The 26,477-nt window shown below is 48.4% G+C and overlaps 1 protein-coding gene across 1 annotated transcript in view; it reads right to left on the bottom strand.

Annotated features, from left to right (window-relative positions):
• pemt (phosphatidylethanolamine N-methyltransferase) overlaps positions 1 to 24,822 on the bottom strand; it is a 167,982-nt gene extending 143,160 nt beyond the window's left edge. The window contains exons 1-2 of the mRNA XM_072480824.1: positions 24,644 to 24,822; positions 11,002 to 11,109 (exon numbers count right to left, since the gene is read on the bottom strand). Coding sequence (XP_072336925.1) covers positions 11,002 to 11,094 — 93 coding nt within the window. The 5' untranslated portion in view covers positions 11,095 to 11,109; positions 24,644 to 24,822. The remainder of the gene's footprint in view (positions 1 to 11,001; positions 11,110 to 24,643) is intronic.
• Between the last annotated feature and the right edge of the window lie 1,655 nt (positions 24,823 to 26,477).

Raw genomic sequence — 26,477 nt, 5'->3', positions numbered from 1 at the left:
CTTTAGAAACCTCTCAGCTTGCCTTCCAGCCACAAAATTTTACAATGCTTTAATTACACCTCTGGTTTCCAAAAAGCCAAGCTGTCTTGCAATACAGCATTTTTAAAAACACTACTGCAGCAGTCATACACACACTTACTGCAACAAATACATATAATCTAATGTATCCAAAATTCCTACATTCATCACAAAATGTATTAAATTCTTATAATGTCATGATGAATCCACAACTCTATTTGGAAAGAATGCAAAGATGTTACCCCCAGTATCTTCGCCAATAATAATCCCTCAATTAGCAGCAAATAAACAGTGCGGGCAATTTTTAGCCCGTGTTGGCCATCGGCGTAAACTACAATGTGGGTCTAAAATCTTGCGAGAGTCGAGAAAGGAGACTCTCGCTGGCAAGATCTTACTTCCCCGATTTTCCCCGCCCCTTGCCAGTGACATTATGAGGTTCCCGCCTTTTCTATTGCAATATCATTAAAGGGCTTCCCAGCCATATAATCCCCCCACATTGAATATTCATATCTTGCCGCAATTACAACAGCCATATAAAATGGGGAATCTGGCGAGGGGAATCCGCAGGAGGAGCCAAGGTAAGTATAGCTCCAGGTGCATGGCCAGGCAGTTCCCTGGCACAGATTGGAACTGCCCCCAGACACAGGTTGCCTCTGCACCTTGGTAGTGCCCCAATATTTATGTGGTAGTTGGGGTGTGGGGTGGGGTGGGTTCAGCGGGGGGTCACCCCAATGCTTGTGGAGGGGGATGGTGGGGGGTTCGGACTTTATTTCCAGCTGATTTGGACACCCTTTGAAGATGGCCCCAATCTTTGTGGAGCTGAACTTGCCAGTTCTATCAGGCCTTGCCCACTGGAGTAACAGTGCAAACCATGCCCCAGATTTTCTGTGCACTGAGTGCCAGAAAATCTAGTCTGAGAGCTTGGCTGTACATCTGCAGAGATACACGGCAGTTTTCAATCTGAAACTGACACTCTACAACGTTTAGTAAAATTCCATCCAGATTAAGGGTCGGCACATTGCACAATGGTTAGCACTGCTGCCTCCCAGCCCCAGGGACCCAGATTCAATTCCGGCCTTGGGTGACTGTCTGTGTGGAGTTTGCACTTTCTCCCCGTGTCTGCGTGGGTTTCCTCCAGCTGGTCCAGTTTCCATCCACAGTCCAAAGAGGTGCAGGTTAGGTGGATTGGCCATGCAAAATAGCCCTTTAGTGTCCAAAGGTTAGGTGGGGTGATGGGTTTGTAGCGAATAGGCCTAGGTAGGATGCTCTTTCAGCGAATCGGTGCACACTCGATGGGCTGAATGGCCTCCTTCTGCCTTGTAGGGATTCTATGATTATCTGCTAATTTTCAAATTACTGTGTGGGAGCTTGCTGTGTGCAAATTGGCTGCCACATTTTCTACATTACAACAGTAACCAAGCTTCAAAAGTACTAGGCTGTAAAGTCCAGAGGCCCTCAAAGGCACTGCAGAAATGCAAGAGTTCTGTTTCTTGCCTTTTGAGAGGCTGCTTCTCCTGACTGGTGAGTCTAGAACCAGGAGACAACACCTCTCCATTAGGTAGTGTAGCCACCTGGGTTGGCCACTTCCCGACTTAAAATGGAGATCCGCAAAGAATGCATGGAAATTCAGTCAAGCCAGGAGAAACAAGCAGGTGCAAAGTTTCCTGTGTATTAGTACTTACAGAAACCCAGACAGCACTGAAACCAACAGCCATCTGCATACCAATGAGCGATCCCCGGGTAAAACTGAAATATTTAAGATGAATAAGGCCAAGCCAGACTCCTCGGCGCCAGCAGGAGCCAAGACAAAGGAAGGCCAACGGACATTTAGGAACCGCCCAGCGATCAGGGAACGGCTCCAGTATTGGAGAAATCAATCCAAGTCATCGGAACGTAGTCCAATCACTTGGAACCAGATACGGGGTCCGCCCCGAACGGCGCGAAGCCCCTGGGGACTATAAAGTAGAGCCCCCAAGTTCAATTCGTCCTTCTTGGCAGGGTCACTCCGCAACGCGAACCAACCCTTGACAGTGAACTGTCTAGCTGCTGCATCAACCAAGTAAGTCTCCAGTCAACGCACGCTATGAGATAGGCGCTCCTAGCTACCAGTCTATACCAGCTTTGAATCCTACAGACTCAGAACCTGAACAAAAGGCCATTTGTTCCCCTGACCTGGTGGGCCAGTTCCAAGCTAAGTATAGGCCTATAGTGTTAGAGATAGTCTAGCAAGTAGAGTTTTATGCATGAGTAGTTATTGACTGTGTATAATAAATGTGCATTGATTTGAATCTTACTAACTGGTGTATTGAGTTATTGATCAGCACTTGAACTTGAACCTCGTGGTGGTATCATAAAGATACCTGGCGACTCCAGACCAAAGGTTATAGAAACAGAGCAAATTAAGTAAAGACATAACGGGCAACGAATTAAGAGCCAACCAAAGTTAGCAACAGTAGCCATTCGTGACTGCCATGAGGAGAATTTCATTCACTCAGAGAAATCTCAGCTTCAATTCTCAGTATGCATGGGGTTGGCCAATTCCCAGCTAGGGCCCCATTTGGAATGTTTCAATGGCCCTCGCAGAGCAAATTACCAGCCACGGCTTCCACATCCAATCACTACCCTTAATGGAGACCGAAGGTGGGCCTGGGCTGAGCTGTGATGTCCTCCAGAGGAAATCTTTATCAAGCTTTTAAACATGAAAGTAAAATTCTTGAAAGTAAATTTGAAAGCAAAATAAGAATGGGCCACTCCGTAACGAATCACACCTGTTAAGTAAAAGTTGTTATCTATCTAATTAACTCTCATTAATCTTTAAACATCATTAACTACTGCATCGTTAATGAAAGATGAGTCAGCATCATGTTCTTCACACATGCTTCAGTATAGTGCACCTTCCCTTCTTCACACGACGAACAAACGCTGAAAACAATGCACAAACATTCACCAGAGCAAATTAAAAGAAATACTGTACTGTTTATTTCAATATGCCGAATCTGCGGCAAGTACAACGCATAAGACAATGTAGAAATTAATGAACAAGGTTTATCACAATACAATTCCAAAACTCAACTCCCCTAAGGATATGCTGGGGTGAATATAGGAGTGTTGATCATTGAGTTTGCAGATGATACGAAAATTGGAGGGGTGGTAAATAGTGAGGAGTATCCTTAGATTACAGGAGGATATAGACAGGCTGTTCAGATGGGCAGGTCAGTGGCAAATGAATTTCAGTCCGGTTAAGTGTGAGGTGATGCACCTGGGCAGGACAAACAAGGCAAGGGAATACATGATAAACGGCAGGACGCTGGGTAGCACCGAGGATCAGAGGGACCTTGGTGTGCATGTACACAGGTCCCTAAGGCAGCAGGGCAGGTGGATAAATTGGTTAAGAAGGCATCTGCCGGGATTCTCCTTTTCTGAGACTAAGTGTTGACGCCTATGCAGAATTCGTGGACTTTCATGACAGAAATGCTGGTGCCGCACCTGGACCGATTCTGCTACTGCTGAGGGGCTAGCACCGGCACCTCATGGAACACAATCGATTCCAATGAGAAATGGTGCCGAATTCGCCAGTTCTGCGATTCACACTCAAGGGTGGCAAGCTGCAGCCGCATATACACACTGCACTCCCCACACACACCATCTCAGCCAATAAGATGGCAGCTAGGAGAGCAGCCCCGCGGTTTACCAATGCCAAGCTGGAGACCCTCTTGGACGTGGTGGAGGAGAAGTGGATGACCCAGTACCCAGGCCCGGGAAGGAGGCTGCCAGCCGCCGTTCGCCATGCCTGGGCGCAGGTAGCAGCGGCCGCCGGCGCAGTGGGTACTATCAGGACTGGCCAGCAGTGCCGTAAAAAACTGCATGATCTCCTCAGGGCGGCCAGGGTGATTAGTTGCGGTTTCCCATGTCACACCACCCCCCCAACACCACTCTCAGCCCCACACCACCATCACCCCCTCACCTCTCATCCTCACCCTCACACCACCCCAATACCCTCACCCCCACACTACCCCCACAATACCCTCACCCCCACAATACCCTCACCCCCACACTATCCCCACAATACCCTCACCCCCACACTACCTCCTCAAGCCCGCGGTCCAATCATGCGTCTTGTCTTGTGACTTGCAGCACCTGCTGGTGATGGGGCCGGTCCACCTTGCACCCTCCCCTACACAACGAGCAGTGATGGGTATAGCAACTCAGCCACCAGCCCTCCACCCGAGACTCAGGTTGACTCCGGAGCTCGATTCGGAAGATGACAATGACTTTCCATCACAGCTATCTCCAACACCGTCCACCATCTCAAAGACACTCACCTCGGTTGGGCACTTTAATGAAGAGGGACACTCTCTTGTGCGCACCATACAGCTGAGCCAGTACAGCAGGTGAAGATAGGAACACCCGAGGGAGCAGACGGTCAGAGGTCAGGCTGGCCCCAGGGATTAGCTGCCGTCCAGATGGGTTTCAGGCTTCTGGACGGACAGACCCATCTAAAGTGGAGATGCAGTCGCAGAGCCAGGGACTACATGTCGGTGAGCATCCAGCACCTGCAGGTGCAATTGGAGGAGTCCAACGGGTGGCATCTGCGGTGGAAGCATTGGGGGGCGACAGTCATGACTATGGATCAGCATGTTGAAAGCCCCGGGGCATTCTGTGCAGGTGTTGGCCAAGACCCAGGAGAAGGTTGCCATCTTACAGAGCCACCTGGATATTGCAACAGCACTTCTGAGCGTGACCCAGTCCCAGAGGGAGATGGCACAGTCAATGGCTGATGTGACACAAACCAAGAAGGTGGTGACAGTCAATGGGTCTTGTGGCACAGACCCAGGCGGTAATGGTTCACTCCCTGTACTCCATGGCCGTGGGCATGCGGACCCTGGTTGAGACCGGAGTGGGACTCCAGGACTGGCAGCGCCAGGTGGCGGAGGAGCCTCAGGGAGTAGCTCCCCTCTCATGAGTAGCCCGGGGGCCAGCGGGTTCCCCGAATAGAAGGAGGTGATGGGGCCTGTGCCTGTGACTCCCACAGGGGTGGTGCTGGAACACAGCAGCACCCAAGACTCCATCCTTCTGTCCCTGGTGCATCTGGTGGACAGCGGGCAGAACAGGGCAGCACCATGCCACCCGAGCAGCAGCCGGACCCATCCAGTTCTGGTCGCCCCAGAAGATGTCTACCAATGGGGACCCAGGTCGTTGGGCAGGAATCACAGCAGGCCCGCCTCCACTCCTGCCGTATCATCTGGGGAACCACCAAGACGTAGCGTTAGGGCCCGGATGTCCAGAACATTAGACACCAGTTGAGCTGGCATAGTTTAGTTATAGGGCCTAGGGCACAAACCTGTCAATATTTGGTCACATTAAACACCTGTTACCACAGTTACAACCTGCCTCGGTGTTCTTTCATATTGGTGTGAGGGGTGGACTGGTCTGGGATGGCCAGGAAGATGGGCAGACGTTGTGGGTGAGCTGGGCTCACCACCCCAGGGATCCAATAGGACCGGGTGATGGAATGGCCAGCTCGCATGCAGGGATCACCCAGGTGGACGATGGAAAGTGCTATCGTAGGAAAGAGTAAGACATTGGCATACAATACGGAGCACCAGAATTCATCGCAAAGCGGGTTGTCATCATGCTCCATCCCATGGACCAGACCCGGCGCTACTGCCAAACCCAGGGCCCACACCCCGCAGTATGTACCATGGAGGGACTTGCACCTGACCAGTCCCCCACCCCCCCCCCTCCCCCCCTCCACTCTCACACACCCCAGTCGGTGAACCTAGAGACGATCAGAGCACCTCGTGCATGTTGGCCCTGATGTACATGTCGTGCGGCCTGCCGTGCCTGCCTGGGCCCCATGTACTGCCCATCCTCGCCCTCCCCTGCATCCTCCTCGTCGGACGAAGCCTAGTGTTCATCCTCCTCCTCCAGCACATCGTCCCTCTGCTGTGCGATGTTGTGGAGGACGCAGCAGACCACCACGATGCAAGCGACTCTCCCAGCGTCATACTGGGGGCCCCTCCAGAGCGGTCCAGGCACCATCATCAGGAGGGGGGAACACCGTTCGATGCCAGACCTGGATGCTGTGTAGGCATTGTATTAGTGGGTCTCCACGTCAGTCTGTGGTCTCTGTATAGGTGCCATCACTGCAGTGGATAGCCCCTGTCACCCAGGAGCCAACGCCACAGCTGGGGGGGGAGCGTTTCGAACATGTCACGAATTATCGAGTGTGCCGGGATAAAGGCGTCGTGCACACTGCTCGGTTATCGGGGGAAGAGATGAATGATTAGTAGCTGATGGTCACATATCAGCTGCACGTTCATAGAGTGGTACCCCTTTAGGTTGGTGTAAAGCGGTCTGTTATCTGCAGGTGCTCGTAGGGGGACATGCATCACGTTGATCATCCCCTGGCCCAGGACATCCCGCCGATGGCGGCGAATCCCGCCGCTCGGGCACCCTGGTGGGCACGGCCCACATTGAAGTGGATGTAAAGAGGTGCCTGGGGATATAGTGCCTCCACTGAGGTCTGTGAGATCCTGGACAGATCTCCACTTGGTGCCTGGAAGGACCCCATCACGTAGAAGTGCAAGGCAACCATCATACTGACGGGCACCGGGAGCACGTGTCCTTCCCCATACCCCTTCGGTGCCAGGTGTGTCAGCTTTTGGCAGATATGTCGCACTGTCTCTCTGCTCAGCCGGAGTCTTCGACGGCATGCTCGGTCCAGTAGATCCTCGAGTGACAGGCAGTACCGGTACACACGAGTCCTCATGCGGCACCTCCTCCTCCTCGGTCTGTTGTGCGGCTTGCTCTCCATCCTGGGTGGCTGTACCACCTGTCCCTCTGCGGCATGCTCCGCTGCTGCAGCTTCCTCCTCCTCAAGTAGCTCCAGCTCGTACAGCCACAGGGCATCTTCCAGGGCTGCAGCGACTAGCAGGGAGGCCACCATTGCTGGTTGAATTCCAATACCCATTGTCTGCAGGGGGTGAAAGGCGTACACGTTAGCATGGTACGTAACCCCGTGACCAACCAGGTCCCCCCCCTCATCCCCACATCCCTGGCCCCGTTGGTGGCCATTACCAGTGGGCCTCTGGCCCTGGCACGCATCCCTGATGCCAGGAGTACTATCGGCTGCCACTGCCCTCGCCAGTGATACGCTCCGCGGCCTCCGTAGGTGCTACTGGGTGGGCCGCTGGCGGGTGGCAGAGGGTGGGGTGTGGGGATGGGAGCGCCCCTATGGCCGGTGTCACTCTGCAGAACCAGGGTCCAGGGTGGGCGGTCAGTGGGGGGCACAACAAGATGGCTGGGGTAATGGTGATCCGGAACTGGACACCGCCCTAGTCGCGTGGAGGGTCACCCCAGCCGCTCGGCCTGTTCCCCCGAAACCCCACTGCCCACCTCCCCCAGCCCTGGCCGGGGCCCCCCACCCAGCCAGCCCTGCCAGTGGTCCGGCCCCGCAGCCCACAGTTACTCCTCTCTGCGTCCTACCTCCTCTCTCTCATTCATCAGCCACGAGACCGGTTTCACAATTGTTAAAAGCACGAGTGAACCGCGCCATTGGGAATTCGGCCCATCGCCAGAGGAAAATCGCGGAGGCTCCGGAGAAGACCGGGTCGGGCCAGCTAATGGTATGCAAATGGTGTCAACTGTATGTGCGTTCCGGTACGCACTGACACACCTGTTGAGGTGTCGGAGAATCGCGATTTGGTGTAAAATCGATTTTGGTGTCGGAACCTATTCTCCACCCAATCGCGTTTCGCGATTTTGGTGTCGGTAAACGGAGAATCCTGCCCATGGTATACTTGCCTTTATTAGCCGAGGCATCAGAAATTAAGAGAAGGAAGGGCAGCACGGTAGCACAGTGGTTAGCACAGTTCCTTCACAGCTCCAGGGTCTCAGGTTCCATTCCCGGCAGGGTCACTGTCTGTGCGGAGTTTGCATGTTCTCCCCATGTCTTCGTAGGTTTCCTCCGGGTGCTCCGGTTTCCTCCCACAGTCCCAAGATGCGCGGGTTAGGTGGATTGGCCATGCTAAATTGCCCTTAGTGTCCGAAAAATGTTAAGTGGGGGTTACTGACTTCCGGGGATAGGGCAGCTACGTGGGCTTCAGTAGGGTGCTCTTTGTAGGGGCCGGTGCAGACTCGATGGGCCGAATGCCCTCCTTCTCCACTGTAAATTCCATGATTCTATATTGGAGCTGTATAAAACGTTGGTTCGGGCACAGCTAGAGTATTGTGTGCAGTTCTGGAATCCACATTTTAGGAGGGTGCAGAGAGGTTAAATTTCCTACATCTGCTCCTAGTTCTTGTGTTCTACGAAAGAACGACTCAGACTGATTTCACTAACCAGCTCTTGGTCTATGGCACTGTAGGTAACAGCATCCCAAGCACAAACATGGCGTTCATGATCAATAAGGGAATTTCTTGATTAATATGAAGATCAGGAGTTACAAGGGGAAGGCAGGAGAATAGGGATGAGGAACAGGTCAGCCATGATTGAATGGCAGTGCAGACTCGATGGGCCAAATAGCCTAATTCTGCTCCTATATCTTATAGATTTATGATAAAAGCAAATTACTGCGGATGTTGGGATCTGAAAGAAAAACAGAAAATGCTGGACAATTTAGGCAGGTCTGCATCTGTAGAGAGAGAATGGAACTGGGTGGGATTCTCCGACCCTCCGCACCGAAATCGTGCTCAGCGCGGGGCTGGAGAATTACCCAAAATAGGCTCCCACTCCGGCACGAGATTGTCCGGCAACCGGAGAATCGCTGCTATTCGCGCAATCGACGTGGCGCCGGTCGGGGGCCGTTGGTAAAGGTCCCCCCGGCGATGCTCCGCATTCGATGGGCTGAGTCCCGCCGCCGTGATTCTAATGTGGTTATACCGGCGGGAACACGGAGTCGCGGCTGATGTGAGCGTTATGGTGGGGGGGGCGTGGGGATCGGACACCTGGGGGGGCCTCGACGACGGGCAGGCCCACGATCGGGGCCAACCGATCAGTGGGCCATCGCGATCCGGGAGCAACCTATCTTCCTCCATGCGGGCCCGCTGTGTGGCTCCGCCATGTCGGCGGTGCCCACGCCGAGGTGGGCCACGGTGCGCGGTCCCGCTTGTGGCCACCATGCGCATGCGCGGTCGCGCGGTCTGTCCAGCAGGGCCCCGCCAGCAGCCAGAGCTACGGGACGCATGCTGGAGGTCTGCTAGCCCCCTGGAGAACGGGGTCACCCCGGATTTTTGAGGAAAAAGTCCGAAGTGATTCTCACTCGTTTTCCGGCCATGTTTTTGCCATCTCTTAGCTTTCATATTGTTTCAAGCTGTGAATGCAGTAAGTGAAGATGGAGGAAAATATCAAATGCAGAAAAGACTTAGTTCCCCAAAGGGAGAATCCCGCCCAATGTTTTGAGTCATCCAGACTTGAAAAGTTAGCTCCTTTCTCTTTCTGCAGATTTACCAGGATGTTTGTTACCTGGACTGTAAGTTTTAATTATGGAGAGAGATTGGTTGGAGGGGGTTGTTTTCCTTGGAGCAGAGGAGACAGAGATGAGATGAATAAAATTATGAAGGGCATAGAGTAGAGAGGAAGAAACTTTTCCCCTTGGTGGAGGAATCAATGACCAGGGAGCATAGATGTAAGGAGCAGGATGTTTAGAGGGGATGTGAGGAAAAATGTTTTCACCCAGTGGGTGGTAGGTGTCTGCAACTCACTGCCTGAAAAGGTGGTGGAGGCAGAGACCCTCAGAACATTTAAGACGTATTTAGATGTGCACTTGCGATGCTAAGGCATACAAGGCTATAAACCAAGAGCTGGAAAATGGGATTAGAATAGCTAGACGCGATGGGCCGAAGGGGCGTTTCTGTGCTGTCAACCTCTATTTTGTTGATTCTTCAATTTTCATTCAGCCCATATTAAGGAAAGTCATTTTTTATGTTTTTGCCATCTCTTAGCTTTCATACTGCATTCACAGCTTGAAACAATAAGTGAAGATGGAGGAAAATATCAAATGCAGAAAAGACTGCAGGAGATTCTGAGCGAAGCCACGGAGGGCACTTTGAGTGCTTGTGCGGGGGCCTGAAAATGTATATACTTGCTGAGACCATAGTTATCAGACTGAGCTTACAGGCACGTGGAACAAAACAGATACAAACCGGTGTTCCGGAAAGATGAGAGGAAAAAGTTATTGAAGGGATTCAAAAGTTGGGATGAGACATCATATTGATCATTTTGCTCACAAAATGTTGTGTACACTTATTATGCAATAAACTATACTTTCAGAGTATATGCTGGGGGGTGAGAAACAAGCAGAGGCCTTTGAAGTACTTCTTAATGTCCTTTTCAGGGATCTGATTGGTTGCTTATATGGTTGTTCATTATTTGCTTTTTACTGAAATTAATTGCAGCACTGTAGCACACTGGTTAGCACTGTTGCTTCACAGCTCCAGGGTCCCAGGTTCGATTCCCGGCTTGGGTCACTGTCTGTGTGGAGTCTGCACGTTCTCCCTGTGTCTGCGTAGGTTTCCTCCGGGTGCTGCGGTTTCCTCCCACAAGTCCTGAAAGACGTGCTGTTAGGTGATTTGGACATTCTGAATTCTCTCCCTGTGTACCCGAATAGGCGTCGGAATGTGGCGACTAGGGGCTTTTCACAGTAACTTCATTGCAGTGCTAATGTAAGCCTACTTGTGACAATAAAGATTATTATTATAATAATTGGTATAAAATTGATCCATTTTGTTTTTGGATGTCTTTTAGTAAACCGGATGCTTAAGCCAATCAACATTCTTTACATGTCAAGGTCCCATAGGACACTTATTGAGAATATCCACCAGGAATATTTTTGACATTTTATACAATTAGATCTATGTTTCTCTCATCGGGATATCAGAGTGGGGATTTTTGGAATGAGTCCACTTTTGACAAATGGTATGAAAATACATCAGAGAATACAGTCATTATGCAGAACTGTATAAGCAACACCCAATACTCACAATATTCCAGAACAATGGGTTGAAAGCGACAGCCAGGATAGCTATATTAAACTTCAGGTCTGTCCAATCGAAGTAGCTAAAAATTTCGTCCATTATTGAAATATCGATCTGAAAGAAACATTTTTAATATTTCTATTTTTGACAAATGCAAAGAAGACTCGTACAACTTTTAGCCGTTTAATGTTATTTTACAAATTAGAAAGTTCATTAAAATGTCTCCAATGATTCACTTGGTTATTAATAATAATAATAATCTTTATTGTTAACGTGCAAGCATTGTGGTCGGAGAGAGCAGCAAAGGGACAAGTATAATTCCCTCCCTGAGCCAGGGTAGCCGATTTCAGCCCGACAACATATGCATCCTGGACTTGGGATGGGAAAAACTTAATGATTCCCATTTTTGATCACCATCTAATGACTCGGACCAGAAGAGCACATCAAGTGAGTAAAGGATTGACTGTGATGTATCCCACAGTCAGTCAGTTGAAGCTAAAACATAAATGACCAAGCGGGTGAGGCACTGCCATTTTACGAACTGCACTCTCTCTGGTCAATTCTCCTATGAGAGCAGGAGATGGATTTTTAAAAATAGGTGGAAAGTAACCCTTGCATTGGTGAATCAAAAAAAAAACCCAAGCATAATATTACAGATGATAAAAAAGTGTCCACACAGTCTGTAAGTACTGTGGGAAAAGAAAGTCAAGTTTAATCAAAAACAGTTGCGGTTTGGAAATGTAATCTGTAATTCTCAAAGCTATTAAACAAATTATAATAATTGACCTTTACTTGCTTAAATGTGGAACATAATAATAGTGACAATAAACAGATGATTATACTATTAGTTTGAAGGTAGCATTTAAAACTAACTTTATTTTGCTGGTTCTGTGAAATACAACAAAAGTATTTTAATAATGAGAAAATAAATACAATTTTGGTTAATTAGTCCTCGCAACCATTGAAGAAAATAGTCACTGCAGTGTTTAACAGGAGATAATTTAGAATACTGTCTGCATAGTCAATAACAGTCTTGTGTCACTTGCCAAACTTTTATAGTATACACAATATATTTCAACATAGCTGTGTCAGGGTGGGTGGTAAATACAGAAAACATTTGTACCTTGCAAATCTGACGAATGATTCTGCAGATGAGGTTGGGGCAAAATTATAACTTTAAACAGCAAAGCCTTGACTGACTGTAATATAAAATGTATGGCTGAAGTTTTCCTCTTCATGCCTGAGACACAGGGTCAAAAGGAACGTAGCAGAAAGGATCAGGAGTAGGCCATTCGGCCCACCGAGCCTGCTTTGCCATTCAAAGGAGAGCTGGTGGTGTATTGTCACTGGACAAATAATCCAGAGACCCAGTTGATGTTCTGGAGACCAAGGTAAAGATCCTCCCATGGCAGATGATGGAATTTGAATTCAATAAAATGTGGAATTAGAAGTCTAATACCATGACACCATTGTCAATTGTTGTAAAAAGCTGTCTGGTTCACGAATGTCCTTTATCGTAGAATCATTGAATTTACAGTACAGAAGGAGGCCATTTGGCCCATTAAGTCTGCACTGGCCCCTTTTTGTTTTGAAAGAGCATCACAGCTCCACCCTATAACCCAATCTAACTTTTGGACACTAAGGAGCAATTTATCATGGCCAATCCACCTAACCTGCACATCTTTGGACTGTGGGAGGAAACCGGAACACCCGGAGGAAACCCTCGCAGTCGCGGGGAGAAAGTGCAAACTCCACACAGACAGTCACCCGAGGGCGGAATTGAACCGGGAACCTTGGAGCGCTGAGGCAGCAGTGCTAACCACTATGACGCCATTTGGGGAGGAAATCTCCCATCCTTACCTGGTCTGGCCTACATATGACTGCAGACCCATAGCAATGTGGTTGACTTTTAAAAGGCTCCCTGAAATAGCCTGGCAAACCACTCAGTTCAAGGGTAATTACAGGTGAGCAATAAATGCTGGCCCAGCCAGTGACACTCACAGCCCATGAAAAACAAAATTGAACTGATCATGGCTGATCATCGACCTTCACACCATTTTCCCCATTATCTGCATATCCCTTGATGCCATTAGTATCCAGAAATCTAGAATTCCTACAGTGCAGGAGGCTATTTGGCCCATCGAGTATGCACCAACCCTCCGAAAGAGCACCCCACCTAGCCCCAATGCCCCGCCCTATCCTTGTGATCCCACCAAACCTGCACATCTTTGAACATGAAGGGGCAATTTAGCATGGCCAATCCACCTAATCTGCACAATTTTGGACTTTTCATCAATTTCTATCTTTACCGAGTTTCCACAGCCCTCTGGGGTACCTTGGGAGTGAAGAAATTCCTCCTCATCTCAAACTTAAATAGCCTGCCCTTATCCTGAGACTGTTCCCTGGTTCTAGACTCACCAGCTAGGTTATCATGTAGTTAGCGGTCAAGACTCGTGGCTGGATGATGAACAAAGACACACACACACGCACACATGAAGGAAGACTTTGTTGTGGTCACAAACAGCCTGTACATTGAGTGAGTGGAAGGAATTTAATTTGATGAAGGTGTCCGAATTATGAGTTGGAGTCTTTATGGCAACATGGGTGCAATCACAGCACTCTGAACCTGAGGGAAGCCTGCAAATTGGACAAAGGCTGTAGGTCTTTAAATCCAAGATGCCAAATCTACAGGGAAATTAATGCCATCCTGCACACAAGCAAACAGGACATTAGTACAGCCTTAATACATTTGTGTGCTGCTGACTGTTATATAACAGACAGACCTGCTGCTGAGCTCTGGAAAGAATCTGAGGTAAAGAAATTGAGAGTGGCTGTTACGTTTACAGCCGCTGGCAGGGATGGGCATCAACAGAATGTGGCTTTAGTTGTTGCTGCACCATGTGGTGTACATTTGTCACCACCTCAGGGCTTAACTTTGCTCACCTTAGGCACTGGTTCTCCTTTATATAGAGGTTTATATAGACCTGTACACCCTTCCTACAGGGTAGTACCGGATTGTCCTGCATCTCCTTCTCCTCCTCCTTCCTCGTGTACATGGTGCTGTTTCCCCTTCCTGCCCTCCGGCTGCACACATAGACTGGTTTCTGTGGCATCTATGGTGAGGGTGCCATGCTCACCGTGTACCTTCCTTCCCACAAAGTGCAATATGCCCTTCTCCAGCACAATGTTCTTCCCGGCACCTGCATACATGGGTCAGTAAAGGCAAAAATAAAACTACCCAGCAAGTCCAGTGGACCTGCCCATCTACACCCTTGGTTTAAAGCAAGACAGATTGAATTGAGGTTTTTTTTGCCAATTCTGGCAGTTAAGATAAGTTTAAAGAAATTCCACAGGCTGTGCCTGCACCTCTCCAAAGGGGAACTCTGGCTATTCAAAGAGGTGCACAATGTTCAGACCTGACCTTGCCCAGTCTCCTCTTTGCATGTCGCACTTCTGACACCAGTCACCAAAATATGACTTGAATGGAGGCAGCTACTGATTTCTATGAGCAGCTGCCCTCATGCATTGCACATGCGTAAATCTCAATCAGAGCCCAATCCCGCGCTCGTGTTTGGGGGTGTGATTCCAATTTCAAGGCATGTCCCCCATTTTTGCTACACTTGCCATTGTAATTGTAATTGAAAGTCAGGCGTACAGATGAAATTTTGTCTTTTGGAGACTTAAGTCCAGTGGTGGACAGGAAGGTCAGTGTGATTCCTGCTGGGTGGTGGGACAGCTGAACACTCATGATCTTCCGCTGGTCAGATCATTAATTATGCATCTGCAATGAGCTCAGCAAATTTTGTGAAGGGCCGGGCAGGAAGTGGGTCACCCCATGGGGTCAAAGGTTCTAACGCCATATTTAAAAGGCACCCAGCCAGAACTGACTCAATGCCAGCCTGGAGGTTCACATTACTCCTCCAGAGTAATTTGCAGTTGCAACTCACACTGGAGAAGCTGGAAGACATGAGCAACCACATCCCAGACATACAAGGGCAATTCCAGTATTGCCTATCACATTGACCTTCCTGCCCACCAATGGACTTAAGTTTCCAAAAGACAAAATTCCATCTCTCCGCCTGACATTCAATTACAATTACAATGGCAAGTGTAGCAAAAATGGGGGACATGCCTTGAAATTGAAATCACACCCCCAAACACGAGCGTGGGATTGGGCTCTGGTTGAGATTTACGCATGTGTGTTGCATCTCTACATAAGAGTGATGCACCCATCATCCGGCCAATGCTCATTGTTGCAGTGATCCATGTTTGCCAGCATCTTGATCTTCTAGAGGCCTAGCTGCTTCTTGCTACTCAATCCTCTGCTCTTCTTGGTGCTGTGCCAACTACTGTCAAGCCCTCCTTCACCTCATCTGGATGAGAGCCATTACCAAGACAGGGGTCTTGCAGCTTGTATCATTAATGCCTGAGTGGATGTGTGACTGAATTGAAATTAAACATTTAGTTAGCATATCCTTTACAGGCTTTCTTCCATCTCAAGGCCAGCAGGCCAATAAGCCCTTTGCCTGGCCTCAGTCTAGTCATCCCCACCATACCCCTTTCAGGTAAGGACATACTGGAGGACCAGAGATTGGTGTTCCGATTGGTGTTCCTCCCGTGCACACATGCCTGTGAATAGAGACTTTGCTCTGTGACCAGGATGATGAGAGCCATGTGCAAGAAGCGTCTCTCTGACACTATTCCGCTGGTCTCCACTACCCGAGACTCTGTAGAGAGACCATTGCCTAGGCAGCATATGTCAACAAAGACCATTCATCTGGGAGGATCGAGGTTTGGAGTCACGAGTTGGCTGCCATTCACCAGGTGTACCCCTTGAAGATTGGTAAGATTTTAGAGTCCATTATCAAAGATGAGGTCGCGGAGTACTTGGAACTTGGATAAAACAGGACTGAGTCAGCACGGCTTTGTCAAGGGGAGGTCACAGTTGACAAATCTGTCAGAGTTCTTTGAGGAGGTAACAAGGAAGTTAGACAAAGGAGAACCAGTGGACGTGATTTATTTAGATTTCCAGAAGGCCTTTGACGAGGAGACTGTTAAATAAGTTATGAGCCCATGGCGTTAAGGGTAAGATCCTGGCATGGATGGAGAATTGGCTGACTGGCAGAAGGCAAAAGGAGTCTTTTTCAGGATGGCAGCCAGTGATTAGTGGTGTGCCTCAGGGGTCTGTGCTGGGATCTCAATTTTACCCAAATACATTAATGATCTGGAAGAAGAAACTGAAGGCACTCTTGCTAGGTTTGCAGATGATACAAATATCTGTGGAGGGACAAGTAGTATTGAGAAAGGAGGGGGCTTCAGGACTTGGACAGGCTAGGACAGTGGGCAAAGAAATGGCAGATAGAATACAATGTGGAAAAGTGTGAAGTTATGGAAGGAGGAATGGAGGCATAGACTATTTTCTAAATGGGGAAATGCTTAGGAAATCGGAAGCACAAAGGGACTTGGGAGTCCTTGATCAATATTCTCTTAAGGTTAACGTGCAGATTCAGTCGACAGTTAGGAAGGCGAATGTAATGTTAGCACTCATGTCGAGAGGGTTAGAATACAAGAGCATGGATGTACTTCTGAGGCTGTATAAGGCTCTGGTCAGACCCCAATTGGAGTATTGGGAGCCGTTTTGGGCTCCATAGCCAAGGAAGGATGTCCTGGCCTTGGAAAGGGTCCAGAGGAGGTTCACAAGAATGATCCCTGGAATGAAGAGCTTGTCATATGAGGAATGGCTGAGGACTTTGGATCTGTACTCGTTGGAGTTTAGAAGGATGAGGGGGGATCTTATTGAAACTTACAGGGTACTGCGAAGCCTGGATAGAGTGGATGTGGAGGGAATGTTTCCACTTGTAGGAAAAACTAGAACCAGAGGACACAATCTCAGACTAAAGGAACGATCCTTTAAAACAGAGATGAGGAGGAATTTCTTCAGCCAGAGGGTGGTGAATCTGTGGTACTCTTTGCCGCAGAAGACTGTGGAGGCCAAATCACCGAGTGTCTTTAAGACAGTTAGATAGGCTCTTTATTACATAGAACATAGAACGATACAGCGCAGTACAGGCCCTTCGGCCCACGATGTTGCACCGAAACAAAAGCCATCTAACCTACACTATGCCATTATCATCCATATGCTTATCCAATAAACTTTTAAAGGCCCTCAATGTTGGCGAGTTCACTACTGTTGCAGGTAGGGCATTCCACGGCCTCACCACTCTTTGCGTAAAGAACCTACCTCTGACCTCTGTCCTATATCTATTACCCCTCAGTTTAAAGCTATGTCCCCTCGTGCCAGCCATTTCCATCCGCGGGAGAAGGCTCTCACTGTCCACCCTATCTAACCCCCTGATCATTTTGTATGCCTCTATTAAGTCTTCTCTTAACCTTCTTCTCTCCAACGAAAACAACCTCAAGTCCATCAGCCTTTCCTCATAAGATTTTCCCTCCATACCAGGCAACATCCTGGTAAATCTCCTCTGCACCTGCTCCAAAGCCTCCACGTCCTTCCTATAATGCGGTGACCAGAACTGTACGCAATACTCCAAATGCGGCCGTACCAGAGTTTTGTACAGCTGCAACATGACCTCCTGACTCCAGAACTCAATCCCTCTACAAATAAAGGCCAACACTCCATAGGCCTTCTTCACAACCCTATCAACCTGGGTGGCAACTTTCAGGGATCTATGTACATGGACACCTAGATAACTCTGCTCATCCACATTTCCAAGAACTTTACCATTAGCCAAATATTCCGCATTCCTGTTATTCCTTCCAAAGTGAATCACCTCACACTTCTCTACATTAAACTCCATTTGCCACCTCTCAGCCCAGCTCTGCAGCTTATCTATGTCCCTCTGTAACCTGCTACATCCTTCCACACTGTCGACAACACCACCGACTTTAGTGTCGTCTGCAAATTTACTCACCCACCCTTCTGCGCCCTCCTCTAGGTCATTGATAAAAATGACAAACAGCAACGGCCCCAGAACAGATCCTTGTGGTACGCCACTTGTAACTGAACTCCATTCTGAACATTTCCCATCAACCACCACCCTCTGTCTTCTTTCAGCAAGCCAATTTCTGATCCACATCACTAAAGCACCCTCAATCCCCAGCCTCCGTATTTTCTGCAATAGCCTACCGTGGGGAACCTTATCAAACGCTTTACTGAAATCCATATACACCACATCAACTGCTCTACCCTCGTCTACCTGTTCAGTCACCTTCTCAAAGAACTCAATAAGGTTTGTGAGGCATGACCTACCCTTCACAAAGCCATGCTGACTATCCCTGATCATATTATTCCTATCTAGATGATTATAAATCTTGTCTCTTATAATCCCCTCCAAGACTTTACCCACTACAGACGTGAGGCTCACCGGTCTATAGTTGCCGGGGTTGTCTCTGCTCCCCTTTTTGAATAAAGGGACCACATTTGCTATCCTCCAGTCCTCTGGCACTATTCCTGTAGCCAATGATGACATAAAAATCAAAGCCAAAGGTCCAGCAATCTCTTCCCTGGCCTCCCAGAGAATCCTAGGATAAATCCCATCAGGCCCCGGGGACTTATCTATTTTCAGCCTGTCCAGAATTGCCAACACCTCTTCCCTACGTACCTCAATGCCATCTATTCTAATAGCCTGGGTCTCAGCATTCTCCTCCACAACATTATCTTTTTCCTGAGTGAATACTGACGAAAAATATTCATTTAGTATCTCGCCTATCTCTTCAGACTCCACACACAACTTCCCATCCCTGTCCTTGACTGGTCCTACTCTTACCCTAGTCATTCGCTTATTCCTGACATACCTATAGAAAGCTTTTGGGTTTTCCTTGATCCTACCTGCCAAATACTTCTCATGTCCCCTCCTTGCTTGTCTTAGCTCTCTCTTTTGATCCTTCCTCGCTACCTTGTAACTATCCATCGCCCCAACTGAAACTTCACACCTCATCTTCACATAGGCCTCCTTCTTCCTCTTAACAAGAGATTCCACTTCTTTGGTAAACCACGGTTCCCTCGCTCTACGCGTTCCTCCCTGCCTGACCGGTACGTACTTATCAAGAACACGCAGTAGCTGATCCTTGAACAAGCTCCACTTATCCAGTGTGCCCAACACTTGCAGCCTACTTCTCCAACCTATCCCCCCCAAGTCACGTCTAATGGCATCATAATTGCCCTTCCCCCAGCTATAACTCTTGCCCTGCGGTGTATACTTATCCCTTTCCATCACTAACGTAAACGTCACTGAATTGTGGTCACTGTCCCCAAAGTGCTCTCCTACCTCCAAATCCAACACCTGGCCAGGTTCATTACCCAAAACCAAATCCAACGTGGCCTCGCCTCTTGTTGGCCTGTCAACATATTGTGTCAGGAAACCCTCCTGCACACACTGTACAAAAAACGACCCATCTAATGTACTCGATTAATTAGGGGATTAATAAGGGGATCAGGGGTTATGGGGAGAAGGCAGGAGAATGAGGATGAGAAAAATATCAGCCATGATTGAATGGCGGAGCAGACTCGATGCGCCGAGTGGCCTAATTCTGTTCCTATGTCTTATGGTCTTCAGATCTCATCTTCCCTCCCTCCCTGTCTCTGACTGCAGCTGATGAAAAACGGCACTGAAGGAACAGCAGCTCCAAGTCTTGCTGGTATCTCAATGTTATGACACTCATGAATCAGGAACAAACCTGCTGCACTGTGGACTTCACCATAGAGAACGGAGTTTGGTTGATATCCAGTTGCCTCATAATTATTATAGTGTCCCTTTAGTCGGACGCTTGAACTCCACTCACCCGAAAAGACCCTTCTCACGCTTCAGCGAATCTCACTAACGTGGTCAAGATCAGATTGGAAAAATTATGTGTGTCACCTTTCAAACTCTCCCTACCACCTTCAACCCTTCTCTTAGTGTCCCCCTGTCGTCATCACCCTAGACCCAACCAATATCATCATTCCTCTCCCCTCACTCCACCCTAACCCCTCTCTTCCAGCCTTCACGTGACTCCCATCTCAGCCGTGTCGCAGTATTTGCTACCGGCACTCAAATGATGCTATGCGAGGTCCCTAAGAAAGCAAAAGCAACATATACAGACCTAAACATCATGGACGATGTCAATTTCCACCACAGGCTGGGCCACCGTCTTGCAGCAAACTTAAATTGGACAAACTTAATTCTGCTGAGGTGGCCTTTTAATTAGCATGCATGAGATGCTAATGAATGCAAATGGAGTTCCTGGCATAGTTTGTCGAGTAGCTCGGCCCAAAGTTAACCTGACATCAAAGTCAGAAGAACAAAACTTGATTCTCCGCCAGGAGTACCAGGAATAAGAAGGTGAAGTGGCAACACCAGTGCCACTCGAAAGTAGGCTGGGGCCCTCCAGGTCCTGGCCCTCCAGAGGACGCCCTGTCGGACAACATGTTGGTCCTCCTCCATGAAGCGAGAAGCGATTAGCGCATCCCTAGCCCTCCAGCTCATGCGCATCCTTGCCCCCACCTGGTCTCCAACACCTGGATCCTCAGCAGCCTCTTCCTCAACTCCTTCCTGATGTCCTCCTTATCCAAAGATCCTTATCATGCTGCTCCTTCAGGTCTTCCTCATGAAGGTCGCTGCCCCACTGAAATCCAGGTCATGTAGTACACAACAGACCACTATCATCCGGGAGACTTCTGTGGCCTGTATTGAAGGCCCCACCATACTTGTTGAGGCAGCAGAAGTGCCGATGCACCGCTCTATCACAGATCAGGTGGCACTGTGAGCCTCATTGTACCAGCCCTCCGCTGTGGCCTCTGGTCTCCACACTGGCGTCATCAACCAAGACCTCAGGGGATATCCTTTGTCTCCTTCAAGCCATCCCTGCCTCCTGAGGTGACCCTCAAAAATGTCAGGGACCTGCGATTGCCCGAGGGTGTAACTATCACGCACGCTTCCTGGAAAACATGCACACACGTGCATGAATCCTACCTGGTGGTCACATACCAACTGCATATTGAGGGAGTGGAACCCCATCCTGCTTATGAAGGGGACTCTCTTATACCATGGGGCGTGTAGAGCGACATGGATGTAGTCAAATGCCCCTGCACCTGTGGCAGACCAGCTATGATGCTGATTCCCACAGCCCTCTCATCTTACTGGGCCTGGTTGAGGTCGAAATTAAGGAAGCCCAAAGCCTTTGCATAGAGTGCATCCGTGACCATATGGATGCACTTATGGTGGATGTTAGTAAGATGCTGTGTTAGTCACCCATGGAGCCCTGGAACAATCATGTTGCATAAACGTTGAGGGCTGCCGTGACCTTCACAGTCACAGGGAATGGTGTCCTCCGCCACCATGTACTGCACAGTCTCCTGCGGCACATATTGTCCAACAGCTCTATGAGGACACTCTGGTCTTGTATACCCTCGATCTCCTTCTACGCCTTTGTGCCCTCTGCACAGCTGGTGCAGCCTCCGATCTACCCTGTGACCCCCTCGTCTCCTGCGGCTTTCCTGGGTGTTGCTGCACATTGCTGCTGGAGTCTATGCTCCTCTAGTGCTGCAATATGAAGAATAGCCAGCTCATACTGATATCGCTTGGTTACCTGTGAAGAGTGTGAGAGAGACAGAGAGAGAGAAAGAGAGAGACGCACAGTCAGATTGGTGTCGCAGCTGGATAACATCAGTGCCTCCCTGACCCATTGGCCTCCTGAACCTGTCCTGAAGCAGCCTGTCCGGCGCCTTATCCAGCACCTACCACTCAGTCACAACTCAGATCGCCATGGTATTACTGCCCTCGGCCTATGCCGTTGCCCTGCCAGTCGCCTCTGGCCTCTCGTCTGGTTCTCCCCTCCTTTATTCTCTGTATCACTGGGGGTTCGGCTCGCACATCCCTAATAGGTCGGGTCAACTGAACAGTGATGTCCGCCACCACACACCCCCAGGCTGGGCCACCGTCTTGTAGGGTCTTTCAGGGTCTCATCCACCCAGCCCATTAGGCCCACCTTCTAGACTCTCAATACACCCCTCCCCAACTCATGTGGCTCGCGGCCACAGTGGCAAACTAACACAGCCCTCTAAGAATTTTTTAACAAGTCAACAGGCTTCATGGCCATCATACCAGCCACGTACCCCATCCTGGAAACGTCCGACGACCCCCTCTCCCCCACCTATGCCATTGGACTCCCTCTCAGAGGTTATGGCGTCTGGTTCCAGTTTTTAAAAAGCAGTAGTAATTCACGCCTGGTGGGTGGGAAGAGTCAATGGGGGCTGAAGATGTAATATTAATCATTAATATATTCATATATCATAACGGATTCAGATTCATGCAGATCAGGTATGTACCCGCCCTGAGGATCGCGTCATTGGGGAGAGCCTGGAAAGCCCGCATTTCAAAATCTCGTTGGCGCAAATCCTATTTTTGGCCTATTCCGTGAATTACCTGTCATTACGGGATTTGCACCGGTGGATAATGCGGCTGCTAAATCCCACCCTGACTTTTTCCAATCACGCCAAATCACATGGTCCTGCCCGCCACGAATCCACCTCTGGGGGCAGCGGAAATTCCTTCCTATGTTTGTGGCCACCTGTAGCAGGTGAAAAAGGCACCACAGGAAAATAGTGGCTTCTATTATCTATCACCTTGAAAATGATAAGCAGATGTATACCCGATGTTACAAAAGTAACACATTAAAATATAGACGGAGATTAAGAAAGTGAAGTACTAGCAGAAGACTAGGATTAGACCCTAGTTTCTGCATAGTGAGAAGGAAGGATGTGATGGGCTAAATGACCAATTTTTATGCTGTGACATTTCATAATTCAATACCAATCATAAAAGATAGTAAATCTCGCAATTGAAGCCGCTGGTGTCATAAGAATAGAACATAATTGAAGGAAGTTGCACAGGAGTTGGAAGAAGTGTGAAAATCACAAACAAATTACCAGTCAGAGGATTCCAGGAATGGTCTTTGAAAAGATGAAGCTGTCAACAAAGACATGATAATAGCACAGACCGTATGGACAACTTGTTACAGATACCACACATGGGAGGCTGCGTTACTTGTGATGTTCAGATATAGGATTGCGAAGTTCCAAGAACATGATCTGTACAACAGCACAATTTGTACAGGGCCAAAAAAAATCATAAAAATCATAATAGAGGCACATCCTATCTTTGTTGGTGAGTCATCCTGGTGATAAGCATCAATATAAAATAACTGAACTTTGCAGATGTGAATACATTGTAGCGTATAGAAAAGCTCGATTTATATGGGTCCCAAGACATGGCACAATGACATAGCAGATAACTGAAATCTAGCTGATTCTTCTATTAGGCACTTAATTATTTTAGGGAAATGATCAGTGATTTCATATTAAATATGCTTAAAAATGATTGATTTTTAGCTTGTAAGTTGCAGTCCTTCGTCAGGTGTGAAGCAAAGACTGTAAATACATTGTATGAAAGTACAAGTGACTTACAATTTCTAAAGTTCAGAACTCACAACCCCAAAACAGACAAATATATTCCATGCCCATAAAAAGCAAGATCCACTTTTTATTTTCTTGGTATCTTTATTTTCAATTTGGTCAATTCATCTTTAATTCTTTCATGGGATGTTAGCGTCACCAGCTGTGCCCGCATTTGTTGCCAATCCCTAATTGCCCTTGAACTAAATGGCTTGCTGGGGCACTTCAAAGGGACACTAAAAAATTGAATATTGCCCACCCGCCCCGCCATTGCATAAGATCACTCATTGCTCCTGCAGTCCATTTTTTATCTCTTAATTGGATGCACGTCACAGGGCACCATGACTAGCTTCGGATAACAGACACTGACAAATCGCTACTTTTGAGGATATTACTGTATTTAATAAATATCAGTGCGATTCTGAATTTTCATTGCACAATTAGACATCCCTGTTGAAATAAAAATCAGTTTGATGCAAATTCTCAGAATACCTGAAAAATAGGGCGGCACGTAGCACAGTGGTTAGCATTGTTCCCTACGGCTCTGAGGACCTGGGTTTGAATCTTAGTTTTGGGTCACTTTTCATGTGTGGAGTTTACACATTCTCCCGGTGTTCACCCCCACAACCCAAAGATGTGCAGGGTCGGTGGATTGGACACGCTAAATTGCCCCTTAATTGGAAAATAAAAAATAATTGGGTACTCTAAATTTATTTTAAAAAGAGAATACCTGAAAAATGCTTGGAAACAGATGGCACGAATGTTTAGGGGAAAGGGGTTGAGTTGAGTTGTGGTGTCAGTGTGGTTTCAGAACAGCAGGAAGCATTTTCCAATAACACCCCATGTTTCTTGACGAGATTTGAGCATCTGATTTAACAAGAAATACTTAACAGGTGATGGTAGTGTCTGTCGAGCTATTTTTAAAGAAGAGGTTCATCAGATAACCACAGCTCAGGTGGGGAGGTTGGTGAAGGAGGTGGAATTTAAATACAACACAGAACCAATAGGCCCTCCCCCAAAACCAATAGTCCCTCCCCTCCCCCCAAAAACCTGTCCGGGTGGGGGGGCTAATTGGAAGGGCTCCCTGCCTCTCCCCGGGCACAGTTCGGAAGGGGGGTGGGGGGAACACATTTACCGATGCAACGGGGGGGGGGCAATGGTAACCACGCGGCCTGTCAGCGGAGCGAGAAGCGATACCTTGCGGTAATCCAGGTTGGCAAAGCCTCCGCAGCAGTCCACGGCTAAATCGCTGCAGAACCTCAACTCAAGGGGATCTTCAATGTCCGCGGCACGGTGGGTTTGGGGGTGCGGTTCCGTCAAGCCGAGATATATATAGATATATCTGAACCGCCTCCGGAGCAGCCAAGGGTTTCCGCGGTAAGCGCCGTCCGAAAATACAACGAACGCCGGCCGCGCACGCGCCTCGCTCTGCCCGCTGGGAGATGTAGTTGCACTTGGCTCAGCAGGCTGTGGCCCACAATGGGGCCAACCTTACAACCTGCCAAATCAGGTCTCAGCATTGCCAAGGTCCTCTTGAGAGCAGGTCACTGTTGTGGCGAAAAGCTGTGCAAACCCAACACTGTTGACATAAATGACCCAGTCCAGAGATAACCTGATTCAGTGATGTTGATTGAGTGATAAATTTTGGCTGGGTGTATACCAGATCAACTCTCCTGCTCTTAGAATAATGTGAGATATTCGCGGTCAAGTTTTTTTTCCCTTCATTTAGGATTTATTCTTCCTGGTCAACTTTTCAATAGACAAGGAGCATATTGCAAAAAAAAAAGCAATCTCAATTTGTGTCTGGTTTTAAAAATCAACCTTGTCTTGCTCAAAACATTCAGAGTCAAATGACCTTTCTTCATTTGGGAGCGATCGCTATTTGTGTGCCTGTAACTGCTCTTTGTACTCAGTTTGTGTACAAATCAACTTTACATTTGTGTTCAGGCCAATAAAGTGTTCAACCACCTGACAGATTTAATATACTTCCACCTTCTCAGGATGTCCCAAATGTATTATTTTGGAGTTGTTTTGCAGTTATTTGGGGTAACCAATTTGCACTCGTTAACCTTTGCCAATGATGTTGGCTGAAGGAGAATTGTGGCCAGAACAAGTTAGTAAACCTCTTTTGTTGTTGTGCAAAATGTCCCATGGGATTTATCCACCTGAACAGAGCCTTGATTCAACATATTATCGAAAGGTCAGCACCTTGACCATGTAGGACCTCTTTGGCATCAGGCTGAAGTGAAAGCCTAGATTATGTATTCAATTTTGGGCAGCAAGGTGGTGCAGTGGGTAGCACTGCAGCCTCACGGTGCTGAGGTCCCAGGTTTGAACCCGGCCCCGAGTCACTGTTCGTGTGGTGTTTGCACATTCTCCCCGTGTTTGTGTGGGCTTCGCCCACACAACCCATCTTTGGGTTGGTGGAGGGTAGGTGGAGTGGCCATGCTAATTGGCCCTTAATTGGAAAAAATGAATTGGGTACTCTAAATTTATATTAAAGAAATGAATTCAATTTCTATAGTTGGACTTAATCAAGGGCAGCACGGTAGCACAGTGGTTAGCACAGTTGCTTCACAGTGCCAGGGGACACGGGTTCGATTCCCGGCTTGGGTTGCTGTCTGTACGTTCTCCCCGTGTCTGCGTGGGTTCCCTCTGGGTGCTTGGATTTTCTCTCTCTGTACCCGAACCGGCGCCAGAGAGTGCCGACTGGAGAATTTTCATGGTAGCACAGTGATTAGCACTGTTGCTTCACTGCACCAGGGTCCCAGGTTCGATTCCCAGCTTGGGTCACTGTCTACGGAGTCTGAATGTTCTCCCGTGTCTGCGTGGATTTCCTCTGGGTTTTCCGGTTTCCTCCCTCAAGTCCCAAAAGACGTGCTGTTAGGTAATTTGGACATTCTGAATTCTCCCTCTGTGTACCCGAACAGGCGTCGGAGTGTGGCGACGGGGAGCTTTGCACAGTAACTTTATTGCAGTGTTATTGTAAACCTACTTGTGACACTAATAAAGATTATTATTATAAGTTTTC

This window comes from Scyliorhinus torazame, chromosome 17 (genome assembly GCF_047496885.1).
Source record: "Scyliorhinus torazame isolate Kashiwa2021f chromosome 17, sScyTor2.1, whole genome shotgun sequence".
NCBI classification, from domain to species: domain Eukaryota; kingdom Metazoa; phylum Chordata; class Chondrichthyes; order Carcharhiniformes; family Scyliorhinidae; genus Scyliorhinus; species Scyliorhinus torazame.
This window is presented reverse-complemented; position numbering and strand designations above follow the sequence as displayed.